This window comes from Oncorhynchus gorbuscha, unplaced genomic scaffold, assembly GCF_021184085.1.
Source record: "Oncorhynchus gorbuscha isolate QuinsamMale2020 ecotype Even-year unplaced genomic scaffold, OgorEven_v1.0 Un_scaffold_3162, whole genome shotgun sequence".
Classification (NCBI taxonomy): domain Eukaryota; kingdom Metazoa; phylum Chordata; class Actinopteri; order Salmoniformes; family Salmonidae; genus Oncorhynchus; species Oncorhynchus gorbuscha.
Window position 1 is genome coordinate 846 of NW_025747485.1, and position 25655 is coordinate 26500.

The 25655-nt window shown below is 47.0% G+C and overlaps 1 protein-coding gene across 1 annotated transcript in view; it reads right to left on the bottom strand.

The window, feature by feature from the left end:
* Positions 1–372: 372 nt before the first annotated feature.
* The window catches only part of LOC124027382 (ankyrin-3-like), a gene marked incomplete at its 3' end in the record, with an annotated part of 38096 nt that continues 12813 nt past the window's right edge, over positions 373–25655 (bottom strand). The window contains exons 5-7 of the mRNA XM_046339828.1: positions 5565–5663; positions 3085–3183; positions 373–570 (exon numbers count right to left, since the gene is read on the bottom strand). Coding sequence (XP_046195784.1) covers positions 373–570; positions 3085–3183; positions 5565–5663 — 396 coding nt within the window. The remainder of the gene's footprint in view (positions 571–3084; positions 3184–5564; positions 5664–25655) is intronic.

Sequence of the window (25655 nt, forward strand, 5' to 3'; positions counted from 1 at the left end):
ACAGGACAGGACACAGGACAGGACATACCACATTAGAACGCAGATTAGGACATACCACATTAGAACACAGGACAGTACATACCACATTAGAACAAAGGACAGGACAGGACATACCACATTAGAACACAGGATAGAACATACCACATTAGAACACAGGACAGGACATACCACATGAGAACACAGGACAGGGCATACCACATTAGAACACAGGACAGGACATACCACATTAGAACACAGGACATACCACATTAGAACACAGGACAGGACATACCACATTAGAACACATGACAGGACATACCACATTAGAACACATGACAGGACATACCACATTACAACTCAGGACAACCCTAACACCTGACCCCTGACCCTCACCTTGTTGCCCAAGCTGATGGTGGCTTCCCTGGCCAGTAGCAGGGTAACGATGTCTACGTTGCCCTCCTGAGAGGCCAGGTGCAGCGGTGTGATGCCCTGACGTGTCATAGAGTTGGTGTCGGCTCCGTACTCCAGCAGCGTCGTGGCAATCTCCATCTGGTTCTTCTTAGCCGCGATGTGGAGTGGAGTATAGCCATTCTACAACACAGACAGAACATATTACACCACAGAGGGTACCCATTCTACACCACAGAGGAGGGTACCCATTCTACACCACAGAGGAGGGTACCCATTCTACTCCAAAGACAGAACATATGACAACACAGAGGAGGGTACCCATTCTACACCACAGAGGAGGGTACCCATTCTACACCACAGAGGAGGGTACCCATTCTACACCACATACAGAACATATGACACCACAGAGGAGGGTACCCATTCTACACCACAGAGGAGGGTACCCATTCTACACCACAGAGGAGGGTACCCATTCTACACCACAGAGGAGGGTACCCATTCTACACCACAGAGGATGGTACCCATTCTACACCACAGACAGAACATATGACACCACAGAGGAGGGTACCCATTCTACACCACAGAGGAGGGTACCCATTCTACACCACATACAGAACATATGACACCACAGAGGAGGGTACCCATTCTACACCACAGAGGAGGGTACCCATTCTACACCACAGAGGAGGGTACCCATTCTACACCACAGAGGAGGGTACCCATTCTACACCACAGACAGAACATATTACACCACAGAGGAGGGTACCCATTCTACACCACAGAGGAGGGTACCCATTCTACACCACAGACAGAACATATTACACCACAGAGGAGGGTACCCATTCTACACAACAGAGGAGGGTACCCATTCTACACAACAGAGGAGGGTACCCATTCTACACAACAGAGGAGGGTACCCATTCTACACCACAGAGGATGGTACCCATTCTACACCACATACAGAACATATGACACCACAGAGGAGGGTACCCATTCTACACCACAGAGGAGGGTACCCATTCTACACCACAGAGGAGGGTACCCATTCTACACCACAGACAGAACATATTACACCACAGAGGAGGGTACCCATTCTACACCACAGAGGAGGGTACCCATTCTACACCACCCATTCTACACCACAGAGGAGGGTACCCATTCTACAACACAGAGGAGGGTACCCATTCTACACCACAGAGGAGGGTACCCATTCTACACCACAGAGGAGGGTACCCATTCTACACCACAGACAGAACATATTACGACACAGAGGAGGGTACCCATTCTACAACACAGACAGAACATATGACAACACAAAGGAGGGTACCCATTCTACACCACAGAGGAGGGTACCCATTCTACACCACAGAGGAGGGTACCCATTCTACAACACAGAGGAGGGTACCCATTCTACACCACAGACAGAACATATGACACCACAGAGGAGGGTACCCATTCTACACCACAGACAGAACATATTACACCACAGAGGGTACCCATTCTACACCACAGAGGAGGGTACCCATTCTACACCACAGACAGAACATATTACACCACAGAGGAGGGTACCCATTCTACACCACAGAGGAGGGTACCCATTCTACACCACAGAGGAGGGTACCCATTCTACAACACAGACAGAACATATTACACCACAGAGGAGGGTACCCATTCTACACCACAGAGGAGGGTACCCATTCTACACCACAGACAGAACATATGACAACACAGAGGAGGGTACCCATTCTACATCACAGACAGAACATATTACACCACAGAGGAGGGTACCCATTCTACACCACAGAGGAGGGTACCCATTCTACACCACAGACAGAACATATTACACCACAGAGGAGGGTACCCATTCTACACCACAGAGGAGGGTACCCATTCTACACCACAGAGGAGGGTACCCATTCTACAACACAGACAGAACATATGACACCACAGAGGAGGGTACCCATTCTACACCACAGACAGAACATATTACAACACAGAGGAGGGTACCCATTCTACACCACAGAGGAGGGTACCCATTCTACAACACAGAGGAGGGTACCCATTCTACACCACAGAGGAGGGTACCCATTCTACAACACAGACAGAACATATTACACCACAGAGGAGGGTACCCATTCTACACCACAGAGGAGGGTACCCATTCTACACCACAGAGGAGGGTACCCATTCTACAACACAGACAGAACATATTACACCACAGAGGAGGGTACCCATTCTACACCACAGAGGAGGGTACCCATTCTACACCACAGAGGAGGGTACCCATTCTACACCACAGACAGAACATATTACACCACAGAGGAGGGTACCCATTCTACACCACAGAGGAGGGTACCCATTCTACACCACAAAGGAGGGTACCCATTCTACACCACAGAGGAGGGTACCCATTCACAACACAGAGGAGGGTACCCATTCTACACCACAGAGGAGGGTACCCATTCTACAACACAGACAGAACATATTACACCACAGAGGAGGGTACCCATTCTACACCACAGAGGAGGGTACCCATTCTACACCACAGAGGAGGGTACCCATTCTACACCACAGAGGAGGGTACCCATTCTACACCACAGACAGAACATATTACGCCACAGAGGAGGGTAATATCCTGTAAGTGGCTCTGGATAAGAGCGTCTGCTGTGGTGTAAATGTGTAATTGATACCTACCTTGGCAGCAGCGTGTGGTGAAGCTCCCTGGTCCAGCAGCAGCAGAGCCACTTTCTGGTTGTCATAGTGAGCAGCTACATGTAGGGGAGTTAGACCACTCTATAGAAACAGCATACATAGCTGCATTAGTGTTGGACTGAAGGTGGAGGCACTTAGCCCAACACAGTGGAAGGATGACAAACTGGGATCTGAAGTGGTTGAAATATAAATCAGTTAGAACAATTCCAATACTGTCTTTGTCCGTTGAATAAAGACATGTTCAGTCTCGGACCAAGATATCCCTCTAGTGGTGTGGGTGCTGTGCTTTGGCAATGTGGGTGGGGTTATATCCTTCCTGTTTGGCCCTGTCCGGGGGTAATATCGGATGGGGCCACAGTGTCTCCTGACCCCTCCTGTCTCAGCCTCCAGTATTTATGTTGCAGTAGTTTGTGTCTGGGGGCTAGGGTCAGTCTGTTATATCTGGAGTACTTCTCCTGTCTTATCCGGTGTCCTGTGTGAATTTAAGTATGCTCTCTCTAATTCTCTCTTTCTTTCTCTCTCTCGGAGGACCTGAGCCCTAGGACCATGCCTCAGGACTACCTGGCATGATGACTCCTTGCTGTCGCCAGTCCACCTGGCCGTGCTGCTGCAGTTTCAACTGTTCTGCCTGCGGCTATGGAACCCTGACCTGTTCACCGGACGTGCTACCTGTCCCAGACCTGCTGTTTTCAACTCTCTAAAGACAGCAGGAGTGGTAGAGATACTCTTAGTGATCGGCTATGAAAATCCAACTGACATTTACTCCTGAGGTGCTGACTTGTTGCATCCTCGACAACCACTGTGATTATTATTATTTGACCCTGCTGGTCATTTATGAACATTTGAACATCTTGGCCATGTTCTGTTATAATCTCCACCCGGCACAGCCAGAAGAGGACTGGCCACCCCTCATAGCCTGGTTCCTCTCTAGGTTTCGTCCTAGGCTCCAGCCTTTCTAGGGAGTTTTTCCTAGCCACCGTGCTTCTACACCTGCATTGCTTGCTGTTTGTGGTTTTAGCCTGGGTTTCTGTACAGCACTTTGAGATATCAGCTGATCTAAGAAGAGCTTTATAAATGGATTTGATTTGATGTTATATTGATCAGAGTGTTTCAGCACCATAACAGGGGCTTCTCTCTCTAGAGCAGGGGTGTCAAACACATGTTGGGGAAACAAACTCAATCTACTTCTAAATGTCAATCACCACCTTCCGGAGACACCTGAAACCCCACCTCTTTAAGGAATACCTAGGATAGGATAAAGTAATCCTTCTCACCCCCCCCTTTAAGATTTAGATGCACTATTGTAAAGTGACTGTTCCACTGGATGTCATAAGGTGAATGCACCAATTTGTAAGTCGCTCTGGATAAGAGCGTCTGCTAAATGACTTAAATGTAAAATGTAATGTAAATGTAGTGGCTCTGGATCAGAGCCATGTAAATGTAAATGAGTCAAACCAAATCCAACCTCAATCTACTTCTAAATGAGTCAAACCAAATCCAACCTCAATCTACTTCTAAATGAGTCAAACCAAATCCAAACTGTATACATGATAATGGACCTTCATTCATACAGTTTCTTCATCCAGCTAATAATCAAATGAAAGAGTCAGTGGGAGGACCACACAACATATCATGGCGTACAACGGATAGTGGGAGGACCACACAACATCACGTAGCTCCAAGCCGGAGTCGTGAGTGGGAGGACCACACAACATATCATCGCGGAGCCGGAGTCGTAGTGGGAGGACCACACAACATATCATCGCGTAGCTCCAAGCCCGTAGTGGGAGGACCACACAACATATCATCGCGTAGCTCCAAGCCGGAGTCGTAGTGGGAGGACCACACAACATATCATCGCTTCATCCAGCTCCAAGCCGGAGTCGTAGTGGGAGGACCACACAACATATCATGGCGTAGCTCCAAACCGGAGTCGTAGTGGGAGGACCACACAACATATCATCGCGTAGCTCCAAGCCGGAGTCGTAGTGGGAGGACCACACAACATATCATCGCGTAGCTCCAAACCGGAGTCGTAGTGGGAGGACCACACAACATATCATCGCGTAGCTCCAAGCCGGAGTCGTAGTGGGAGGACCACACAACATATCATCGCGTAGCTCCAAGCCGGAGTCGTAGTGGGAGGACCACACAACATATCATCGCGTGACTCCCAAGCTTCCTTCCATGTGATGGTTAATCAATATTTGCACACAAAAGGCGTTTTCACCGCCATTTCTCAAATAACACATTTTACCGACAAATTAAAAAGGTTGGATGGAAACCTGGTTCGTAGCACTGCAAGAATACTGATGTGTAGTTACATTATAATGAACCAATATGAGAATAACTCATATGACATCAGTGAGAACTATTTGTGCTGTACGTTACTATTACTATCAGTGAGATGCACTACTGACTACCAGACTAGCTCATCCCTGTTTCCATGGTGACTACGGTACCTTCCCAGCTGCATCGGGCGCAGTGTGTCTCTGCAGCAGAAGGTTGGCCACTTCCATCTTCCCATACTTAGCTGCAACATGGAGGGGAGTGAAGCCTTTCTGGAAGAGGGGAGGAGAGGAGGAGAGAGGAGGAAAGGAGAGGAGGAGGCGATGAAAGGAAAGGGGAGGAGAGGAGGAGGTGATGAAAGGAGAGAGGAGACAGGGAGGAGATGATGGAGATGAGAGGAGTACAGAGAGGAGATGAGAGAGGAGATGAGAGAGGAAAGGAGATGAGAGAAGAGGAGTAGACAGCAATGAGCCACAACAACACTCACAGCATCACATAGATTATTACATGTTAGTCATTTAGCAAAAGCTCTTATCCAGAGCACCTTACAGTTAGTGCTTTCATCATCAGATAGCTAGGTGGACAACCACATATTACAGTAGTTAGTATATTCAGATAGCTAGGTGGGACAACCACATATTACAGTAGTTAGTATATTCAGATAGCTAGGTGAGACAACCACATATTACAGTAGTTAGTATATTCATCATCAGATAGCTAGGTGGGACAACCACATATCACAGTAGTTAGTATATTCAGATAGCTAGGTGGACAACCACATATCACAGTAGTTAGTATATTCAGATAGCTAGGTGAGACAACCACATATTACAGTAGTTAGTATATTCAGATAGCTAGGTGGGACAACCACATATCACAGTAGTTAGTATATTCAGATAGCTAGGTGGGACAACCACATATCACAGTAGTTAGTATATTCATCTTCAGATAGCTAGGTAGGACAGAACCACATATTACAGTAGTTAGTATATTCATCTTCAGATAGCTAGGTGGGACAACCACATATCACAGTAGTTAGTATATTCAGATAGCTAGGTGGGACAACCACATATTCAGATAGCTAGGTGGGACAACCACATATCACAGTAGTTAGTATATTCATCTTCAGATAGCTAGGTGGACAACCACATATCACAGTAGTTAGTATATTCATTCAGATAGCTAGGTGGGACAACCACATATCACAGTAGTTAGTATATTCAGATAGCTAGGTGGACAACCACATATCACAGTAGTTAGTATATTCAGATAGCTAGGTGGGACAACCACATATCACAGTAGTTAGTATATTCAGATAGCTAGGTGGGACAACCACATATCACAGTAGTTAGTATATTCAGATAGCTAGGTGAGACAACCACATATCACAGTAGTTAGTATATTCAGATAGCTAGGTGGACAACCACATATCACAGTAGTTAGTATATTCAGATAGCTAGGTGGGACAACCACATATCACAGTAGTTAGTATATTCAGATAGCTAGGTGGGACAACCACATATCACAGTAGTTAGTATATTCAGATAGCTAGGTGGGACAACCACATATCACAGTAGTTAGTATATTCAGATAGCTAGGTGAGACAACCACATATCACAGTAGTTAGTATATTCAGATAGCTAGGTGGGACAACCACATATCACAGTAGTTAGTATATTCAGATAGCTAGGTGAGACAACCACATATCACAGTAGTTAGTATATTCAGATAGCTAGGTGGGACAACCACATATCACAGTAGTTAGTATATTCAGATAGCTAGGTGAGACAACCACATATCACAGTAGTTAGTATATTCATCTTCAGATAGCTAGGTGAGACAACCACATATCACAGTAGTTAGTATATTCATCTTCAGATAGCTAGGTGAGACAACCACATATCACAGTAGTTAGTATATTCATCTTCAGATAGCTAGGTGGGACAACCACATATCACAGTAGTTAGTATATTCAGATAGCTAGGTGAGACAACCACATATCACAGTAGTTAGTATATTCAGATAGCTAGGTGGGACAACACATATCACAGTAGTTAGTATATTCAGGTGGGACAACCACATATCACAGTAGTTAGTATATTCAGATAGCTAGGTGGGACTACCACATATCACAGTAGTTAGTATATTCAGATAGCTAGGTGGGACAACCACATATCACAGTAGTTAGTATATTCATCTTCAGATAGCTAGGTGGGACAACCACATATCACAGTAGTTAGTATATTCAGATAGCTAGGTGAGACAACCACATATCACAGTAGTTAGTATATTCAGATAGCTAGGTGGGACAACCACATATCACAGTAGTTAGTATATTCAGATAGCTAGGTGGGACAACCACATATCACAGTAGTTAGTATATTCAGATAGCTAGGTGGGACAACCACATATCACAGTAGTTAGTATATTCAGATAGCTAGGTGGGACAACCACATATCACAGTAGTTAGTATATTCAGATAGCTAGGTGGGACAACCACATATCACAGTAGTTAGTATATTCATCTTCAGATAGCTAGGTGGGACAACCACATATCACAGTAGTTAGTATATTCAGATAGCTAGGTGAGACAACCACATATCACAGTAGTTAGTATATTCAGATAGCTAGGTGAGACAACCACATATCACAGTAGTTAGTATATTCAGATAGCTAGGTGAGACAACCACATATCACAGTAGTTAGTATATTCAGATAGCTAGGTGAGACAACCACATATCACAGTAGTTAGTATATTCAGATAGCTAGGTGAGACAACCACATATCACAGTAGTTAGTATATTCAGATGAGTGGGAGAGAAGAGTGGGAGAGAAGAGCTTGGACTGGGCTGAGCGGGAGAGAAGAGCTTGGACTGGGCTGAGTGGGAGAGAAGAGCTTGGACTGGGCTGAGTGGGAGAGAAGAGCTTGGACTGGGCTGAGTGGGAGAAGAGCTTGGACTGGGCTGAGCGGGAGAGAAGAGCTTGGACTGGGCTGAGTGGGAGAGAAGAGCTTGGACTGGGCTGATTGGGCTGAGTGGGAGAAGAGCTTGGACTGGGCTGAGCGGGGAGAGAAGAGCTTGGACTGGGCTGAGTGGGAGAGAAGAGCTTGGACTGAGCTTGGACTGGGCTGACTGGGCTGAGTGGGGAGAAGAGCTTGGACTGGGCTGAGCTTGGGCTGAGTGGGAGAGAAGAGCTTGGACTGGGCTGAGCGGGAGAGAAGAGCTTGGACTGGGCTGAGTGGGCTGAGTGGGAGAGAGGAGCTTGGACTGGGCTGAGTGGGAGCTGCCCTCCCGTAGGGGTGGGATGGCACAAGTGGAGAGCCCAGCCAACAGTGAGTTGCAGTAGTCCAGACGGGAGAGGACAAGTGCCTCGATTAGGACCTGCGCCGCTTCCTTTGTGAGGGAAGGTCGTACTCTACAGATGTTGTAGAAGATGAACCTGCAAGAATGGGTCACTGCTTTGATGTTTGCAGAGAACGACAGGGTGCTGTCCAGGGTCACGCCAAGGTTCTTTTCACTCTGGGAGGGCGACACTGTGGAGTCAACCGGGATGGAGAGGAAGAGCAATTCCGTATTGTCGAGGCTGAGGTGGAGGACCGACATCCAAGCTGAGATATATGAGAAGCGTGTCGCCACCTGGGTGTCAGAAGGGGTTAAGGAGAAAAGTAGTTGTGTCATCTGCATAGCAATAATAGGAGAGACCATGTGAGGATATGACGGAGCTGAGTGACTTGGTGTATGGAGAGAAGAGGAGAGGGCCTAGAACCGAGCCCTGGGGGACACCAGTAGAGAGAGTACGTGGTGCGGACACAGATCCTCTCCACATCACCTGGTAGGAGCGGCCTGCCAGGTAGGATGCAATCCAGTAGTGTGGAGAACCTGAGACGCCTGAGACGCCCAGCCCTGAGGGTGGAGCCTGATACGCCCAGGCCTGAGAGGGTGGAGAGGAGGATCTGATAGAGCCTGAGACACCCAGCCCTGAGAGGGTGGAGAGGAGGATCTGATAGAGTCTGAGACACCCAGCCCTGAGAGAGTGGAGAGGAGGATCTGATAGAGCCTGAGACTCCCAGCCCTGAGAGGGTGGAGAGGAGGATCTGATAAAGCCTGCGACACCCAGCCCTGAGAGGGTGGAGAGGAGGATCTGATAGAGCCTGAGACACCCAGCCCTGAGAGGGTGGAGAGGAGGATCTGATAGAGTCTGAGACACCCAGCCCTGAGAGAGTGGAGAGGAGGATCTGATAGAGCCTGAGACTCCCAGCCCTGAGAGGGTGGAGAGGAGGATCTGATAGAGCCTGAGACACCCAGCCCTGAGAGGGTGGAGAGGAGGATCTGATAGAGCCTGAGACACCCAGCCCTGAGAGGGTGGAGAGGAGGATCTGATAGAGTCTGAGACACCCAGCCCTGAGAGGGTGGAGAGGAGGATCTGATAAAGCCTGAGACACCCAGCCCTGAGAGGGTGGAGAGGAGGATCTGATAGACCCTGGGACTATTTGAATGACCAGTCTTGAAGCCTGACTGGTTAGGGTCCAGAAGATCCTCTGTGACACAGAGGAGAGCAGAATCGTGTTGAGTGACCCATCTTGAGGCCTGACTGGTTAGGGTCCAGAAGATCCTCTGTGACACAGAGGAGAGCAGAATCGTGTTGAGTGACCTGTCTTGAGGCCTGACTGGTTAGGGTCCAGAAGATCGTTCTGAGAGAGTCGGTCAGAGATGCTCAAGTGTTTTAGAGAGAAAAGAAAGAAGGGATAAAGGTCTGTAGTTTTAGATGTCAGATGAGTCGAGTTTTGATTTCTTGAGGAGGGGAGTGACTCTGGCCATTTTGAAGTCATAGGGTGCGCAGCCAGTGGTCAGGGATGAGGGAAGTGAGGAATGGGAGGAGTTTTGATTTCTTGAGGAGGGGAGTGACTCTGGCCATTTTGAAGTCATAGGGTGCGCAGCCAGTGGTCAGGGATGAGGGAAGTGAGGAATGGGAGGAGTTTTGATTTCTTGAGGAGGGGAGTGACTCTGGCCATTTTGAAGTCATAGGGTGCAGCCAGTGGTCAGGGATGAGGGAAGTGAGGAATGGGAGGAGGTCTCCAGAGATTGTCTTGGAGAACAAAGAAGGGGATGGGGTCGAGCGGCCAGATCTCACTAGTCGCAGGCTGTCATCTGGAGCGAGAGGAGAGAAAGAGGTAAAGGTGTAGGGTAGTTCTGTGTGAGTGAGACCAGTGGACTCAATAGGCTGAGTGGAGGAGGAGGGTATCGTCAACCTTTTTTTCAAAGTGGTTGACAAAGTAATCCGCAGAGAGGGAGGAGGGAGTGGGTGGAGGATTAAGGAAGGAGAAGGTGGAAAAAGAGAGGCAGAAGCTTGATATTTGAGTGGTATAAAGTGGCTTTAGCAGTGGATACATAAATAACAAGGTAAGATACTCAAGTGAGAGAGTGGTGTGGAGACTTCCTCTCTTTCTTTCCTCAAATAACTCGGCAGAACCGTCTTGGCGACAAAACGGCCACAAACATAACTGCCGCTTACAGCTGAGAAGCCAAGGGAGACTGAAGAACTAACACTTACAGCTGAGAAGCCAAGGGAGACTGAAGAACTAACACTTACAGCTGAGAAGCCAAGGGAGACTGAAGAACTAACACTTACAGCTGAGAAGCCAAGGGAGACTGAAGAACTAACACTTACTGCTGAGAAGCCAAGGGAGACTGAAGAACTAACACTTACTGCTGAGAAGCCAAGGGAGACTGAAGAACTAACACTTACTGCTGAGAAGCCAAGGGAGACTGAAGAACTAACACTTACTGCTGAGAAGCCAAGGGAGACTGAAGAACTAACACTTACTGCTGACTGCTGAGAAGCCAAGGGAGACTGAAGAACTAACACTTACTGCTGACTGCTGAGAAGCCAAGGGAGACTGAAGAACTAACACTTACAGCTGAGAAGCCAAGGGAGACTGAAGAACTAACACTTACAGCTGAGAAGCCAAGGGAGACTGAAGAACTAACACTTACAGCTGAGAAGCCAAGGGAGACTGAAGAACTAACACTTACTGCTGAGAAGCCAAGGGAGACTGAAGAACTAACACTTACAGCTGAGAAGCCAAGGGAGACTGAAGAACTAACACTGCTGAGAAGCCAAGGGAGACTGAAGAACTAACACTTACTGCTGAGAAGCCAAGGGAGACTGAAGAACTAACACTTACAGCTGAGAAGCCAAGGGAGACTGAAGAGCTGAGAAGCCAAGGGAGACTGAAGAACTAACACTTACTGCTGAGAAGCCAAGGGAGACTGAAGAACTAACACTTACTGCTGAGAAGCCAAGGGAGACTGAAGAACTAACACTTACTGCTGACTGCTGAGAAGCCAAGGGAGACTGAAGAACTAACACTTACTGCTGACTGCTGAGAAGCCAAGGGAGACTGAAGAACTAACACTTACAGCTGAGAAGCCAAGGGAGACTGAAGAACTAACACTTACAGCTGAGAAGCCAAGGGAGACTGAAGAACTAACACTTACAGCTGAGAAGCCAAGGGAGACTGAAGAACTAACACTTACTGCTGAGAAGCCAAGGGAGACTGAAGAACTAACACTTACTGCTGAGAAGCCAAGGGAGACTGAAGAACTAACACTTACTGCTGAGAAGCCAAGGAGACTGAAGAACTAACACTTACTGCTGACTGCTGAGAAGCCAAGGGAGACTGAAGAACTAACACTTACTGCTGACTGCTGAGAAGCCAAGGGAGACTGAAGAACTAACACTTACTGCTGACTGCTGAGAAGCCAAGGAGACTGAAGAACTAACACTTACTGCTGACTGCTGAGAAGCCAAGGGAGACTGAAGAACTAACACTTACTGCTGACTGCTGAGAAGCCAAGGGAGACTGAAGAACTAACACTTACAGCTGAGAAGCCAAGGGAGACTGACTGCTGAGAAGCCAAGGGAGACTGAAGAACTAACACTTACTGCTGACTGCTGAGAAGCCAAGGGAGACTGAAGAACTAACACTTACTGCTGACTGCTGAGAAGCCAAGGGAGACTGAAGAACTAACTGACTGCTGAGAAGCCAAGGAGACTGAAGAACTAACTGACTGCTGAGAAGCCAAGGGAGACTGAAGAACTAACACTTACTGCTGACTGCTGAGAAGCCAAGGAGACTGAAGAACTAACACTTACTGCTGACTGCTGAGAAGCCAAGGGAGACTGAAGAACTAACACTTACAGCTGCCGCTGAGAAGCCAAGGGAGACTGAAGAACTAACACTTACTGCTGACTGCGTAGTAGAGGTGGGACCACTCCAATACAGTCACTGATCACCAACACAAGTCACAAATCGCCCCGCCACTTGATCCTGGTTGATGTGTCAACAACTATCTGCAAATGATGAGCAGTCAGCAGTTCACACACCAAGTAGACCACTGGGAAGACAGTCAGCAGTTCACACACCAAGTAGACCACTGGGAAGACAGTCAGCAGTTCACACACCAAGTAGACCACTGGGAAGACAGTCAAGACAGTAGACCACTGGGAAGACAGTCAGCAGTTCACACACCAAGTAGACCACTGGGAAGACAGTCAGCAGTTCACACACCAAGTAGACCACTGGGAAGAAAGTCAGCAGTTCACACACCAAGTAGACCACTGGGAAGACAGTCAGCAGTTCACACACCAAGTAGACCACTGGGAAGACAGTCAGCAGTTCACACACCAAGTAGACAGTCAGCAGTTCACACACCAAGTAGACCACTGGGAAGACAGTCAGCAGTTCACACACCAAGTAGACCACTGGGAAGACAGTCAGCAGTTCACACACCAAGTAGACAGTCAGCAGTTCACACACCAAGTAGACCACTGGGAAGACAGGGAAGACAGTCAGCAGTTCACACACCAAGTAGACCACTGGGAAGACAGTCAGCAGTTCACACACCAAGTAGACAGTCAGCAGTTCACACACCAAGTAGACCACTGGGAAGACAGTCAGCAGTTCACACACCAAGTAGACCACTGGGAAGACAGTCAGCAGTTCACACACCAAGTAGACCACTGGGAAGAAAGTCAGCAGTTCACACACCAAGTAGACCACTGGGAAGACAGTCAGCAGTTCACACACCAAGTAGACCACTGGGAAGACAGTCAGCAGTTCACACACCAAGTAGACCACTGGGAAGACAGTCAGCAGTTCACACACCAAGTAGACCACTGGGAAGACAGTCAGACAGTTCACACACCAAGTAGACCACTGGGAAGACAGTCAGCAGTTCACACACCAAGTAGACCACTGGGAAGACAGTCAGCAGTTCACACACCAAGTAGACCACTGGGAAGACAGTCAGCAGTTCACACACCAAGTAGACCACTGGGAAGACAGTCAGCAGTTCACACACCAAGTAGACCACTGGGAAGACAGTCAGTTCACACACCAAGTAGACAGTCAGCAGTTCACACACCAAGTAGACCACTGGGAAGACAGTCAGCAGTTCACACACCAAGTAGACAGTCAGCAGTTCACACACCAAGTAGACCAGTCAGCAGGGAAGACAGTCAGCAGTTCACACACCAAGTAGACAGTCACAGTTGGGAAGACAGTCAGCAGTTCACACACCAAGTAGACAGTCAGCAGTTCACACACCAAGTAGACCACTGGGAAGAGAGTCAGCAGTTCACACACCAAGTAGACAGTCAGCAGTTCACACACCAAGTAGACCACTGGGAAGACAGTCAGCAGTTCACACTTACAGTAGACCACTGGGAAGACAGTCAGCAGTTCACACACCAAGTAGACAGTCACAGTTCACACACCAAGTAGACCACTGGGAAGACAGCCAGATAAAGACAGCTACAAAAAGACAGTACTAGACCACAACAGATAAAGACAGTACCAGACCACAACAGATAAAGACAGTACTAGACCACAACAGATAAAGACAGTACTAGACCACAACAGATAAAGACAGTACTAGACCACAACAGATAAAGACAGTACTAGACCACAACAGATAAAGACAGTACTAGACCACAACAGATAAAGACAGTACCAGACCACAACAGGTAAAGACAGTACTAGACCACAACAGATAAAGACAGTACTAGACCACAACAGGTAAAGACAGTACTAGACCACAACAGATAAAGACAGTACTAGACCACAACAGATAAAGACAGTACTAGACCACAACAGATAAAGACAGTACTAGACCACAACAGATAAAGACAGTACTAGACCACAACAGATAAAGACAGTACTAGACCACAACAGATAAAGACAGTACTAGACCACAACAGATAAAGACAGTACTAGACCACAACAGGTAAAGACAGTACTAGACCACAACAGATAAAGACAGTACTAGACCACAACAGGTAAAGACAGTACTAGACCACAACAGATAAAGACAGTACTAGACCAAAACAGGTAAAGACAGTACTAGACCACAACAGATAAAGACAGTACTAGACCACAACAGATAAAGACAGTACTAGACCACAACAGATAAAGACAGTACTAGACCACAACAGATAAAGACAGTACTAGACCACAACAGATAAAGACAGTACCAGACCACAACAGATAAAGACAGTACTAGACCACAACAGATAAAGACAGTACTAGACCACAACAGATAAAGACAGTACTAGACCACAGCAGATAAAGACAGTACTAGACCACAACAGATAAAGACAGTACTAGACCACAACAGATAAAGACAGTACTAGACCACAACAGATAAAGACAGTACTCCTGGAGATATCAGGAGTCCTCCAGCTATAGAATTAAGCTGATTATAATATAGAACAGCAGACTCACATGATTATAACATAGAACAGCAGACTGTCGTGGAAATGTCCTGTATTTACCAAATCATGAGAGCAAACCACACACAAGTCAGAGTTAGTTATCCAAAAGTCCATCTTTAATTATATGAGCTCCATCGCAACCCTGTGACTCTCAGATCAATTCAGTGTCTATCAATGAATTCTCTGAGAGACCCTTACACATTGCAACTGAGATCCTTTATAGCAAAGACACACATAGCCAGACAGCATAGGCATCATTTATTGTTCAGCTTTGTCTCCTAAACTATGTTCTTTTCTCAAACTCAAACCAATCCTCCATATCAACAGGCATATATCAAATCCATCCTATCTTGACAAGATCACAGAGACACACTGACTGGCACACAGACATTGTGGAGCCAAGAGATACACGCTTGACCTCTCCCCTCTCTCCGGCCCAAACAACTTAGTCCTGTCAGAGGACAGATGACTGCAACCCGCCACAGTATTATACAAACACATTCTGATGAGAAGCAACTTAGTCCTGACAGAGACCAGATACTGCAACCCACCACAGTATTATACAAACACATTCTGATGAGAAGTAACTTACACATATATGATGAATATAAAACATCTTACCTATGTTACCAACTAATTCTGATTATTCCCCAATAAGACTCACATGACAGAGAGAAGTTGAACTAACTGTACATAGAGTCATTTCCATGGACTGTGTCACAGTTCATTAAAGTGTTGATCCATTACAACGATAATGAATAACGATACCCACAACTCAGTTACGCAACAGATTCCTCTGTTGTAAAGCAAGGCAGTGAAACATCAACCGGTTACACCACTAACTTCAACCCTAACTGCTAATACCACTCTCTCTAACCCCAGATCAACCATTCATACCACTAACCCTAACCAGTACTAACCCTAACCATTCATACCACTAACCCTAACCAGTACTAACCCTAACTGTTGATACCACTCTCTCTAACCCCAGATCAACCATTCATACCACTAACTCTAACCATTAATACCACTAACCCTAACCATTAATACCACTAACCCTAACTGCTAATACCACTCTCTCTAACCCCAGATCAACCATTCATACCACTAACCCTAACCAGTACTAACCCTAACTGTTGATACCACTAACCCTAACCAGTACTAACCCTAACCATTAATGCCACTAACCCTAACCAGTACTAACCCTAACTGTTGATACCACTCTCTCTAACCCCAGATCAACCATTCATACCACTAACCCTAACCAGTACTAACCCTAACCATTCATACCACTAACCCTAACCAGTACTAACCCTAACATTCATACCACTAACCATTAATACCACTAACTCTCTAACCCCAGATCAACCATTCATACCACTAACCCTAACCAGTACTAATCTAACCATTCATACCACTAACCCTAACCAGTACTAACCCTAACCATTCATACCACTAACCCTAACCAGTACTAACCCTAACCAGTACTAACCCTAACTGCTAATACCACTCTCTCTAACCCCAGATCAACTATTCATACCACTAACCCTAACCAGTACTAACCCTAACCATTCATACCACTAAACCTAACCAGTACTAATCCTAACCATTAATACCACTAACCCTAACCAGTACTAACCCTAACCATTAATACCACTAACCCTAACCAGTACTAACCCTAACCATTAATACCACTAACCCTAACCAGTACTAACCCTAACCATTAATACCACTAACCCTAACCAGTACTAACCCTAACCATTAATACCACTAACCCTAACCAGTACTAACCCTAACCATTAATACCACTAACCCTAACCATTACTACCCTAACCCTAACCATCTAACCCCAGATCAACCATTTACCACTAACCAGTACTAACCCTAACCAGGACTAACCCTAACTGTTGATACCACTCTCTCTAACCCCAGATCAACCATTCATACCACTAACCCTAACCAGTATTAACCCTAACCATTCATACCACTAACCCTAACCAGTACTAACCCTAACTGTTGATACCACTCTCTCTAACACCAGAGAACCATTCATACCACTAATTAACCACTAACCCTAACACTGATACCCCTAACCCCAGTACTAACCCTAACCATTTAATAACCTTAACTAACCCTAACTGCTGATACCATTCTCTCTAACCCCAGATGAACCATTCATACCACTAACCTTAACCTTAACTAACCCTAACTGCTGATACCATTCTCTCTAACCCCAGATCAACCATTCATCACACTAACCTTAACATTAACTAACCTTAACCTTAACTAACCCTAACTGCTGATACCATTCTCTCTAACCCCAGATGAACCATTCATTAACCCCAACCTTTATTAGCCCTAACCTTTCATACTACTAACTGTTGATACCACTCACTATACCCATAGAGGTCAAGCAGCATGATAATATAAGCAAAACAAAGACCACTTTGCTTTAATGCTAACTATAAATGCAGCATCACCATTCACTATAAGACCTCTGCCAGCAGCCAGCCTGCTGCTAATGGACTGAATATAAGCAAAACTAATGGACCGATACAGATGCTGTGGTGTATGATGTCACGCTACCTGCTAGCCATGGAAACACTCTGAATCAATCAGCAGACTACTGCAGTGGAACTAGCTAAAACTCTAACCCTCCTCCAGGGAACTATAGTTATAACTCTAACCCTCCTCCAGGGAACTATAGTTATAACTCTAACCCTCCTCCAGTGGAACTATAGTTATAACTCTAACCCTCCTCCAGGGAACTAGTTATAACTCTAACCCTCCTCCAGTGGAACTATAGTTATAACTCTAACCCTCTTCCATGGAACTAGTTATAACTCTAACCCTCCTCCAGTGGAACTATAGTTATAACTCTAACCCTCCTCCAGGGAACTATAGTTATAACTCTAACCCTCCTCCAGTGGCACTATAGTTATAACTCTAACCCTCCTCCAGTGGAACTATAGTTATAACTCTAACCCTCCTCCAGTGGAACTAGTTATAACTCTAACCCTCCTCCAGGGAACTATAGTTATAACTCTAACCCTCCTCCAGTGGAACTATAGTTATAACTCTAACCCTCCTCCAGTGGAACTATAGTTATAACTGTAACCCTCCTCCAGTGGAACTAGTTATAACTCTAACCCTCCTCCAGTGGAACTATAGTTATAACTGTAACCCTCCTCCAGTGGAACTATAGTTATAACTCTAACCCTCCTCCAGGGAACTATAGTTATAACTCTAACCCTCCTCCAGTGGAACTATAGTTATAACTCTAACCCTCCTCCAGGGAACTAGTTATAACTCTAACCCTCCTCCAGTGGAACTATAGTTATAACTCTAACCCTCTTCCATGGAACTAGTTATAACTCTAACCCTCCTCCAGTGGAACTATAGTTATAACTCTAACCCTCCTCCAGGGAACTATAGTTATAACTCTAACCCTCCTCCAGTGGCACTATAGTTATAACTCTAACCCTCCTCCAGTGGAACTATAGTTATAACTCTAACCCTCCTCCAGTGGAACTAGTTATAACTCTAACCCTCCTCCAGGGAACTATAGTTATAACTCTAACCCTCCTCCAGTGGAACTATAGTTATAACTCTAACCCTCCTCCAGTGGAACTATAGTTATAACTGTAACCCTCCTCCAGTGGAACTAGTTATAACTCTAACCCTCCTCCAGTGGAACTATAGTTATAACTCTAACCCTCCTCCAGGGAACTATAGTTATAACTCTAACCCTCCTCCAGTGGAACTATAGTTATAACTCTAACCCTCCTCCAGGGAACTATAGTTATAACTCTAACCCTCCTCCAGTGGAACTATAGTTATAACTCTAACCGTCCTCCAGTGGAACTATAGTTATAACTGTAACCCTCCTCCAGTGGAACTATAGTTATAACTCTAACCCTCCTCCAGGGAACTATAGTTATAACTCTAACCCTCCTCCAGTGGAACTAGTTATAACTCTAATCCTCCTCCAGGGAACTATAGTTATAACTCTAACCCTCCAGTGGTACTATAGTTATAACTCTAACCCTCCTCCAGGGAACTATAGTTATAACTCTAACCCTCCAGTGGTACTATAGTTATAACTCTAACCCTCCTCCAGGGAACTATAGTTATAACTCTAACCCTCCTCCAGGGAACTATAGTTATTAACATTTAACATTTAAGTCATTTAGCAGACGCTCTTATCCAGAGCGACTTACAAATTGGTGCATTCACCTTATGACATCCAGTGGGACAGTCACTTAACAATAGTGCATCTAAAACTTAGGGGGGGTGGGGTGAGAGGGATTACTTAACCTATCCTAGGTATTCCTTAAAGAGGTGGGGTTTCAGGTGTCTCCGGAAGGTGGTGATTGACTCCGCTGTCCTGGCGTCGTGAGGGAGTTTGTTCCACCATTGGGGGGCCAGGGCAGCGAACAGTTTTGACTGGGCTGAGCGGGAGCTGTACTTCCTCAGTGGTAGGGAGGCGAGCAGGCCAGAGGTGGATGAACGCAGTGCCCTTGTTTGGGTGTAGGGCCTGATCAGAGCCTGGAGGTACTGAGGTGCCGTTCCCCTCACAGCTCCGTAGGCAAGCACCATGGTCTTGTAGCGGATGCGAGCTTCAACTGGAAGCCAGTGGAGAGAACGGAGGAGCGGGGTGACGTGAGAGAACTTGGGAAGGTTGAACACCAGACGGGCTGCGGCGTTCTGGATGAGTTGAAGGGGTTTAATGGCACAGGCAGGAGCCCAGCCAACAGCGAGTTGCAGTAATCCAGACGGGAGATGACAAGTGCCTGGATTAGGACCTGCGCCGCTTCCTGTGTGAGGCAGGGTCGTACTCTGCGGATGTTGTAGAGCATGAACCTACAGGAACGGGCCACCGCCTTGATGTTAGTTGAGAACGACAGGGTGTTGTCCAGGATCACACCAAGGTTCTTGGCGCTCTGGGAGGAGGACACAGTGGAGTTGTCAACCGTGATGGCGAGATCATGGAACGGGCAGTCCTTCCCGGGAGGAAGAGCAGCTCCGTCTTGCCGAGGTTCAGCTTGAGGTGGTGATCCGTCATCCACACTGATATGTCTGCCAGACATGCAGAGATGCGATTCGCCACCTGGTCATCAGAAGGGGGAAAGGAGAAGATTAATTGTGTGTCGTCTGCATAGCAATGATAAGAGAGACCATGTGAGGTTATGACAGAGCCAAGTGACTTGGTGTATAGCGAGAATAGGAGAGGGCCAAGAACAGAGCCCTGGGGACACCAGTGGTGAGAGCGCGTGGTGAGGAGACAGATTCTCGCCACGCCACCTGGTAGGAGCGACCTGTCAGGTAGGACGCAATCCAAGCGTGGGCCGCGCCGGAGATGCCCAACTCGGAGAGGGTGGAGAGGAGGATCTGATGGTTCACAGTATCGAAGGCAGCCGATAGATCTAGAAGGATGAGAGCAGAGGAGAGAGAGTTAGCTTTAGCAGTGCGGAGCGCCTCCGTGATACAGAGGAGAGCAGTCTCAGTTGAATGACTAGTCTTGAAACCTGACTGATTTGGATCAAGAAGGTCATTCAGAGAGAGATAGCGGGAGAGCTGGCCAAGGACGGCACGTTCAAGAGTTTTGGAGAGAAAAGAAAGAAGGGATACTGGTCTGTAATTGTTGACATCGGAGGGATCGAGTGTAGGTTTTTTCAGAAGGGGTGCAACTCTCGCTCTCTTGAAGACGGAAGGGACGTAGCCAACGGTCAGGGATGAGTTGATGAGCGAGGTGAGGTAAGGGAGAAGGTCTCCGGAAATGGTCTGGAGAAGAGAGGAGGGGATAGGGTCAAGCGGGCAGGTTGTTGGGCGGCCGGCCGTCACAAGACGCGAGATTTCATCTGGAGAGAGAGGGAGAAAGAGGTCAGAGCATAGGGTAGGGCAGTGTGAGCAGAACCAGCGGTGTCGTTTGACTTAGCAAACGAGGATCGGATGTCGTCGACCTTCTTTTCAAAATGGTTGACGAAGTCATCTGCAGAGAGGGAGGAGGGGGGAGGGGGCGGAGGATTCAGGAGGGAGGAGAAGGTGGCAAAGAGCTTCCTAGGGTTAGAGGCAGAAGCTTGGAATTTAGCGTGGTAGAAAGTGGCTTTAGCAGCAGAGACAGAGGAGGAAAATGTAGAGAGGAGGGAGTGAAAGGATGCCAGGTCCGCAGGGAGGCGAGTTTTCCTCCATTTCCGCTCGGCTGCCCGGAGCCCTGTTCTGTGAGCTCGCAATGAGTCATCGAGCCACGGAGCGGGAGGGAGGACCGAGCCGGCCTGGAGGATAGGGGACATAGAGAGTCAAGGGATGCAGAGAGGGAGGAGAGGAGGGTTGAGGAGGCAGAATCAGGAGATAGGTGGGAGAAGGTTTGAGCGGAGGGAAGAGATGATAGGATGGAAGAGGAGAGAGTAGCGGGGAGAGAGAGCGAAGGTTGGGACGGCGCGATACCATCCGAGTAGGGGCAGTGTGGGAGGTGTTGGATGAGAGCGAGAGGGAAAAGGATACAAGGCAGTGGTCGGAGACTTGGAGGAGTTGCAATGAGGTTAGTGGAAGAACAGCATCTAGTAAAGATGAGGTCGAGCGTATTGCCTGCCTTGTGAGTAGGGGGAAGGTGAGAGGGTGAGGTCAAAGAGGAGAGGAGTGGAAAGAAGGAGGCAGAGAGGAAAGAGTCAAAGGTAGACGTGGGGAGGTTAAAGTCGCCCAGAACTGTGAGAGGTGAGCCGTCCTCAGGAAAGGAGCTTATCAAGGCATCAAGCTCATTGATGAACTCTCCGAGGGAACCTGGAGGGCGATAAATGATAAGGATGTTAAGCTTGAAAGGGCTAGTGACTGTGACAGCATGGAATTCAAAGGAGGCGATAGACAGATGGGTAAGGGGAGAAAGAGAGAATGACCACTTGGGAGAGATGAGGATCCCGGTGCCACCACCCCGCTGACCAGACGCTCTCGGGGTGTGCGAGAACACGTGGGCGGACGAAGAGAGAGCAGTAGGAGTAGCAGTGTTGTCTGTGGTGATCCATGTTTCCGTCAGGGCCAAGAAGTCGAGGGACTGGAGGGAGGCATGGGCTGAGATGAACTCTGCCTTGTTGACCGCAGATTGGCAGTTCCAGAGGCTACCGGAGACCTGGAACTCCACGTGGGTCGTGCGCGCTGGGACCACCAGAGTAGGGTGGCCGCGGCCACGCGGTGAGGAGCGTTTGTATGGTCTGTGCAGAGAGGAGAGAACAGGGATAAACCGACACATAGTTGACAGGCTACAGAAGAGGCTACGCTAATGCAAAGGAGATTGGAATGACAAGTGGACTACACGTCTCGAATGTTCAGAAAGTTAAGCTACGTAGCAAGAATCTTATTGACTAAAATGATTAAAATGATACAGTACTGCTGAAGTAGGCCAGCTGGCAGTGGGTGCGTTGTTGACACTACACTAATCAAGTCGTTCCGTTGAGTGTAATAGTTTCTGCAGTGTTGCTATTCGGGGGCTAGCAGGCTAGCTAGCAGTGTTGTTTACGTTACGTTGCGTTAAAAGAACGACAATAGATGGCTAGCGAACCTAGAAAATCGCTCTAGACTACACAATTATCTTTGATACAAAGACGGCTATGTAGCTAGCTAAGTAGCTAGCTACGATCAAACAAATCAAACCGTTGTACTGTAATGAAAATGAAGTGAAAATGTGATACAACCTGTGAATGCGACCGGGTAGTTGAGTTCTATACAGAAGACGTTGGCTAGCGTTGGCTAGCTGTTGGCTAGCTAGCAGAGTCACCTACGTTAAGGACGACAAATAGCTGGCTAGCTAACCTCGGTAAATTAAGATAATCACTCTAAGACTACACACTCTAAACCTAAACAACACAATTATCTTGGATACGATGATACGATGATACGAAGACAGCAAAGACAGCTATGTAGCTAGCTGACACTAAACTAATCAAGTCGTTCAGTTGAGTGTAACAGTTTCTCCAGTGCAGCTAATCAGTGGACGTTAGCTAGCTGGCTAGTGAAGACTAGTGAAGACTACGTTAGGACGGCGAAATACGATAATTACGCAATTATCTTTTGATACAAAGACGGCTATGTAGCTAGCTGAGAAGAAATTGCTAAGATAAGACAAATCAAACCGTTGTGATATAATGAAATATAATGAAAAAGTTATACTACCCGTTGGAGCGACGTGCAGATGCGACCACTCGCTCCAACCGGAACCGGAACATCTATAGTTATAACTCTAACCCTCCAGTGGTACTATAGTTATAACTCTAACCCTCCAGTGGTACTATAGTTATAACTCTAACCCTCCTCCAGGGAACTATAGTTATAACTCTAACCCTCCAGTGGTACTATAGTTATAACTCTAACCCTCCTCCAGGGAACTATAGTTATAACTCTGACCCTCCAGTGGTACTATAGTTATAACTCTAACCCTCCTCCAGGGAACTATAGTTATAACTCTAACCCGCCGACTGAGATGGCCGCCTCGCTTCGCGTTCCTAGGAAACTATGCAGTTTTTTGTTTTTTTACGTGTTATTTCTTACATTAGTACCCCAGGTCATCTTAGGTTTCATTACATACAGTCGAGAAGAACTACTGAATATAAGATCAGCGTCAACTCACCATCAGTACGACCAAGAATATGTTTTCCGCGATGCGGATCCTGTGTTCTGCCTTACAAACAGGACAACGGAATGGATCGCATGCAGCGACCCAAGGAAACGACTCCGAAAAAGAGGGAAACGCGGCGGTGTTCTGGTCAGACTCTGAAAAAGGGCACATCGCGCACCACTTCCCAGTATTCTTCTTGCCAATGTCCAGTCTCTCGACAACAAGGTTGATGAAATCCGAGCAAGGGTGGCATTCCAGAGGGACATCAGAGACTGCAACGTTCTTTGCTTTACGGAGACATGGCTTACTGGGAAAACGCTATCCAGGGCGGTGCAGCCAACGGGTTTCTCCACGCATCGCGCCGACAGAAACAAACATCTCTCTGGTAAGAAGAGTGGCGGGGGCGTATGCCTCATGACTAACGGGACATGGTGTGATGAAGGAAACATACAGGAACTCAAATCCTTCTGTTCACCTGATTTAGAATTCCTCACAATCAAATGTAGACCGCATTATCTTCCAAGAGAATTCTCTTCGTTTATAATCACAGCCGTATATATCCCCCCAAGCAGACACATCGATGGCTCTGAACGAACTTTATTTAACTCTTTGCAAACTGGAAAACATTTATCCGGAGGCTGCATTCATTGTAGCTGGGGATTTTAACAAAGCCAATCTGAAAACAAGACTCCTAAATTTTATCAGCATATCGATTGCGCAACCAGGGTGGTAAAACCTTGGATCATTGTTACTCTAACTTCCGCGACGCATATAAGGCCCTGCCCCGCCCCCTTTCGGAAAAGCTGACCACGACTCCATTTTGCTGATCCCTGCCTACAGGCAGAAATTAAAACAAGAGGCTCCCACGCTGAGGTCTGTCCAACGCTGGTCAGACCAAGCTGACTCTACACTCCAAGATTGCTTCCATCACGTGGACTGGGACATGTTTTCGTATTGCGTCAGATGGGAATATTGACGAATACGCTGATTCGGTGTGCGAGTTCATTAGAACGTGCGTCGAAGATGTCGTTCCCATAGCAATGATAAAAACATTCCCTAACCAGAAACCGTGGATTGATGGCAGCATTCGCGTGAAACTGAAAGCGCGAACCACTGCTTTTAATCAGGGCAAGGTGTCTGGCAACATGACTGAATACAAACAGTGCAGCTATTCCCTCCGTAAGGCTATTAAACAAGCTAAGCGTCAGTACAGAGACAAAGTGGAATCTCAATTCAATGGCTCAGACATAAGAGGCATGTGGCAAGGTCTACAGTCAATCACGGACTAGAAGATGAAATCCAGCCCAGTCACGGACCAGGATGTCTTGCTCCCAGGCAGACTAAATAACTTTTTTGCCCGCTTTGAGGACAATACAGTGCCACTGACACGGCCTGCAACGGAAACATGTGGTCTCTCCTTCACTGCAGCCGAGGTGAGTAAGACATTTAAACGTGTTAACCCTCGCAAGGCTGCAGGCCCAGACGGCATCCCCAGCCGCGCCCTCAGAGCATGCGCAGACCAGCTGGCCGGTGTGTTTACGGACATATTCAATCAATCCCTATACCAGTCTGCTGTTCCCACATGCTTCAAGAGGGCCACCATTGTTCCTGTTCCCAAGAAAGCTAAGGTAACTGAGCTAAACGACTACCGCCCCGTAGCACTCACTTCCGTCATCATGAAGTGCTTTGAGAGACTAGTACAAGCATTTCGCTACACTCGCATTAACATCTGCTAACCATGTGTATGTGACAAATAACATTTGATTTGATTTATAGTTATAACTCTAACCCTCCAGTGGAACTATAGTTATAACTCTAACCCTCCTCCAGTGGAACTATAGTTATAACTCTAACCCTCCTCCAGTGGAACTATAGTTATAACTCT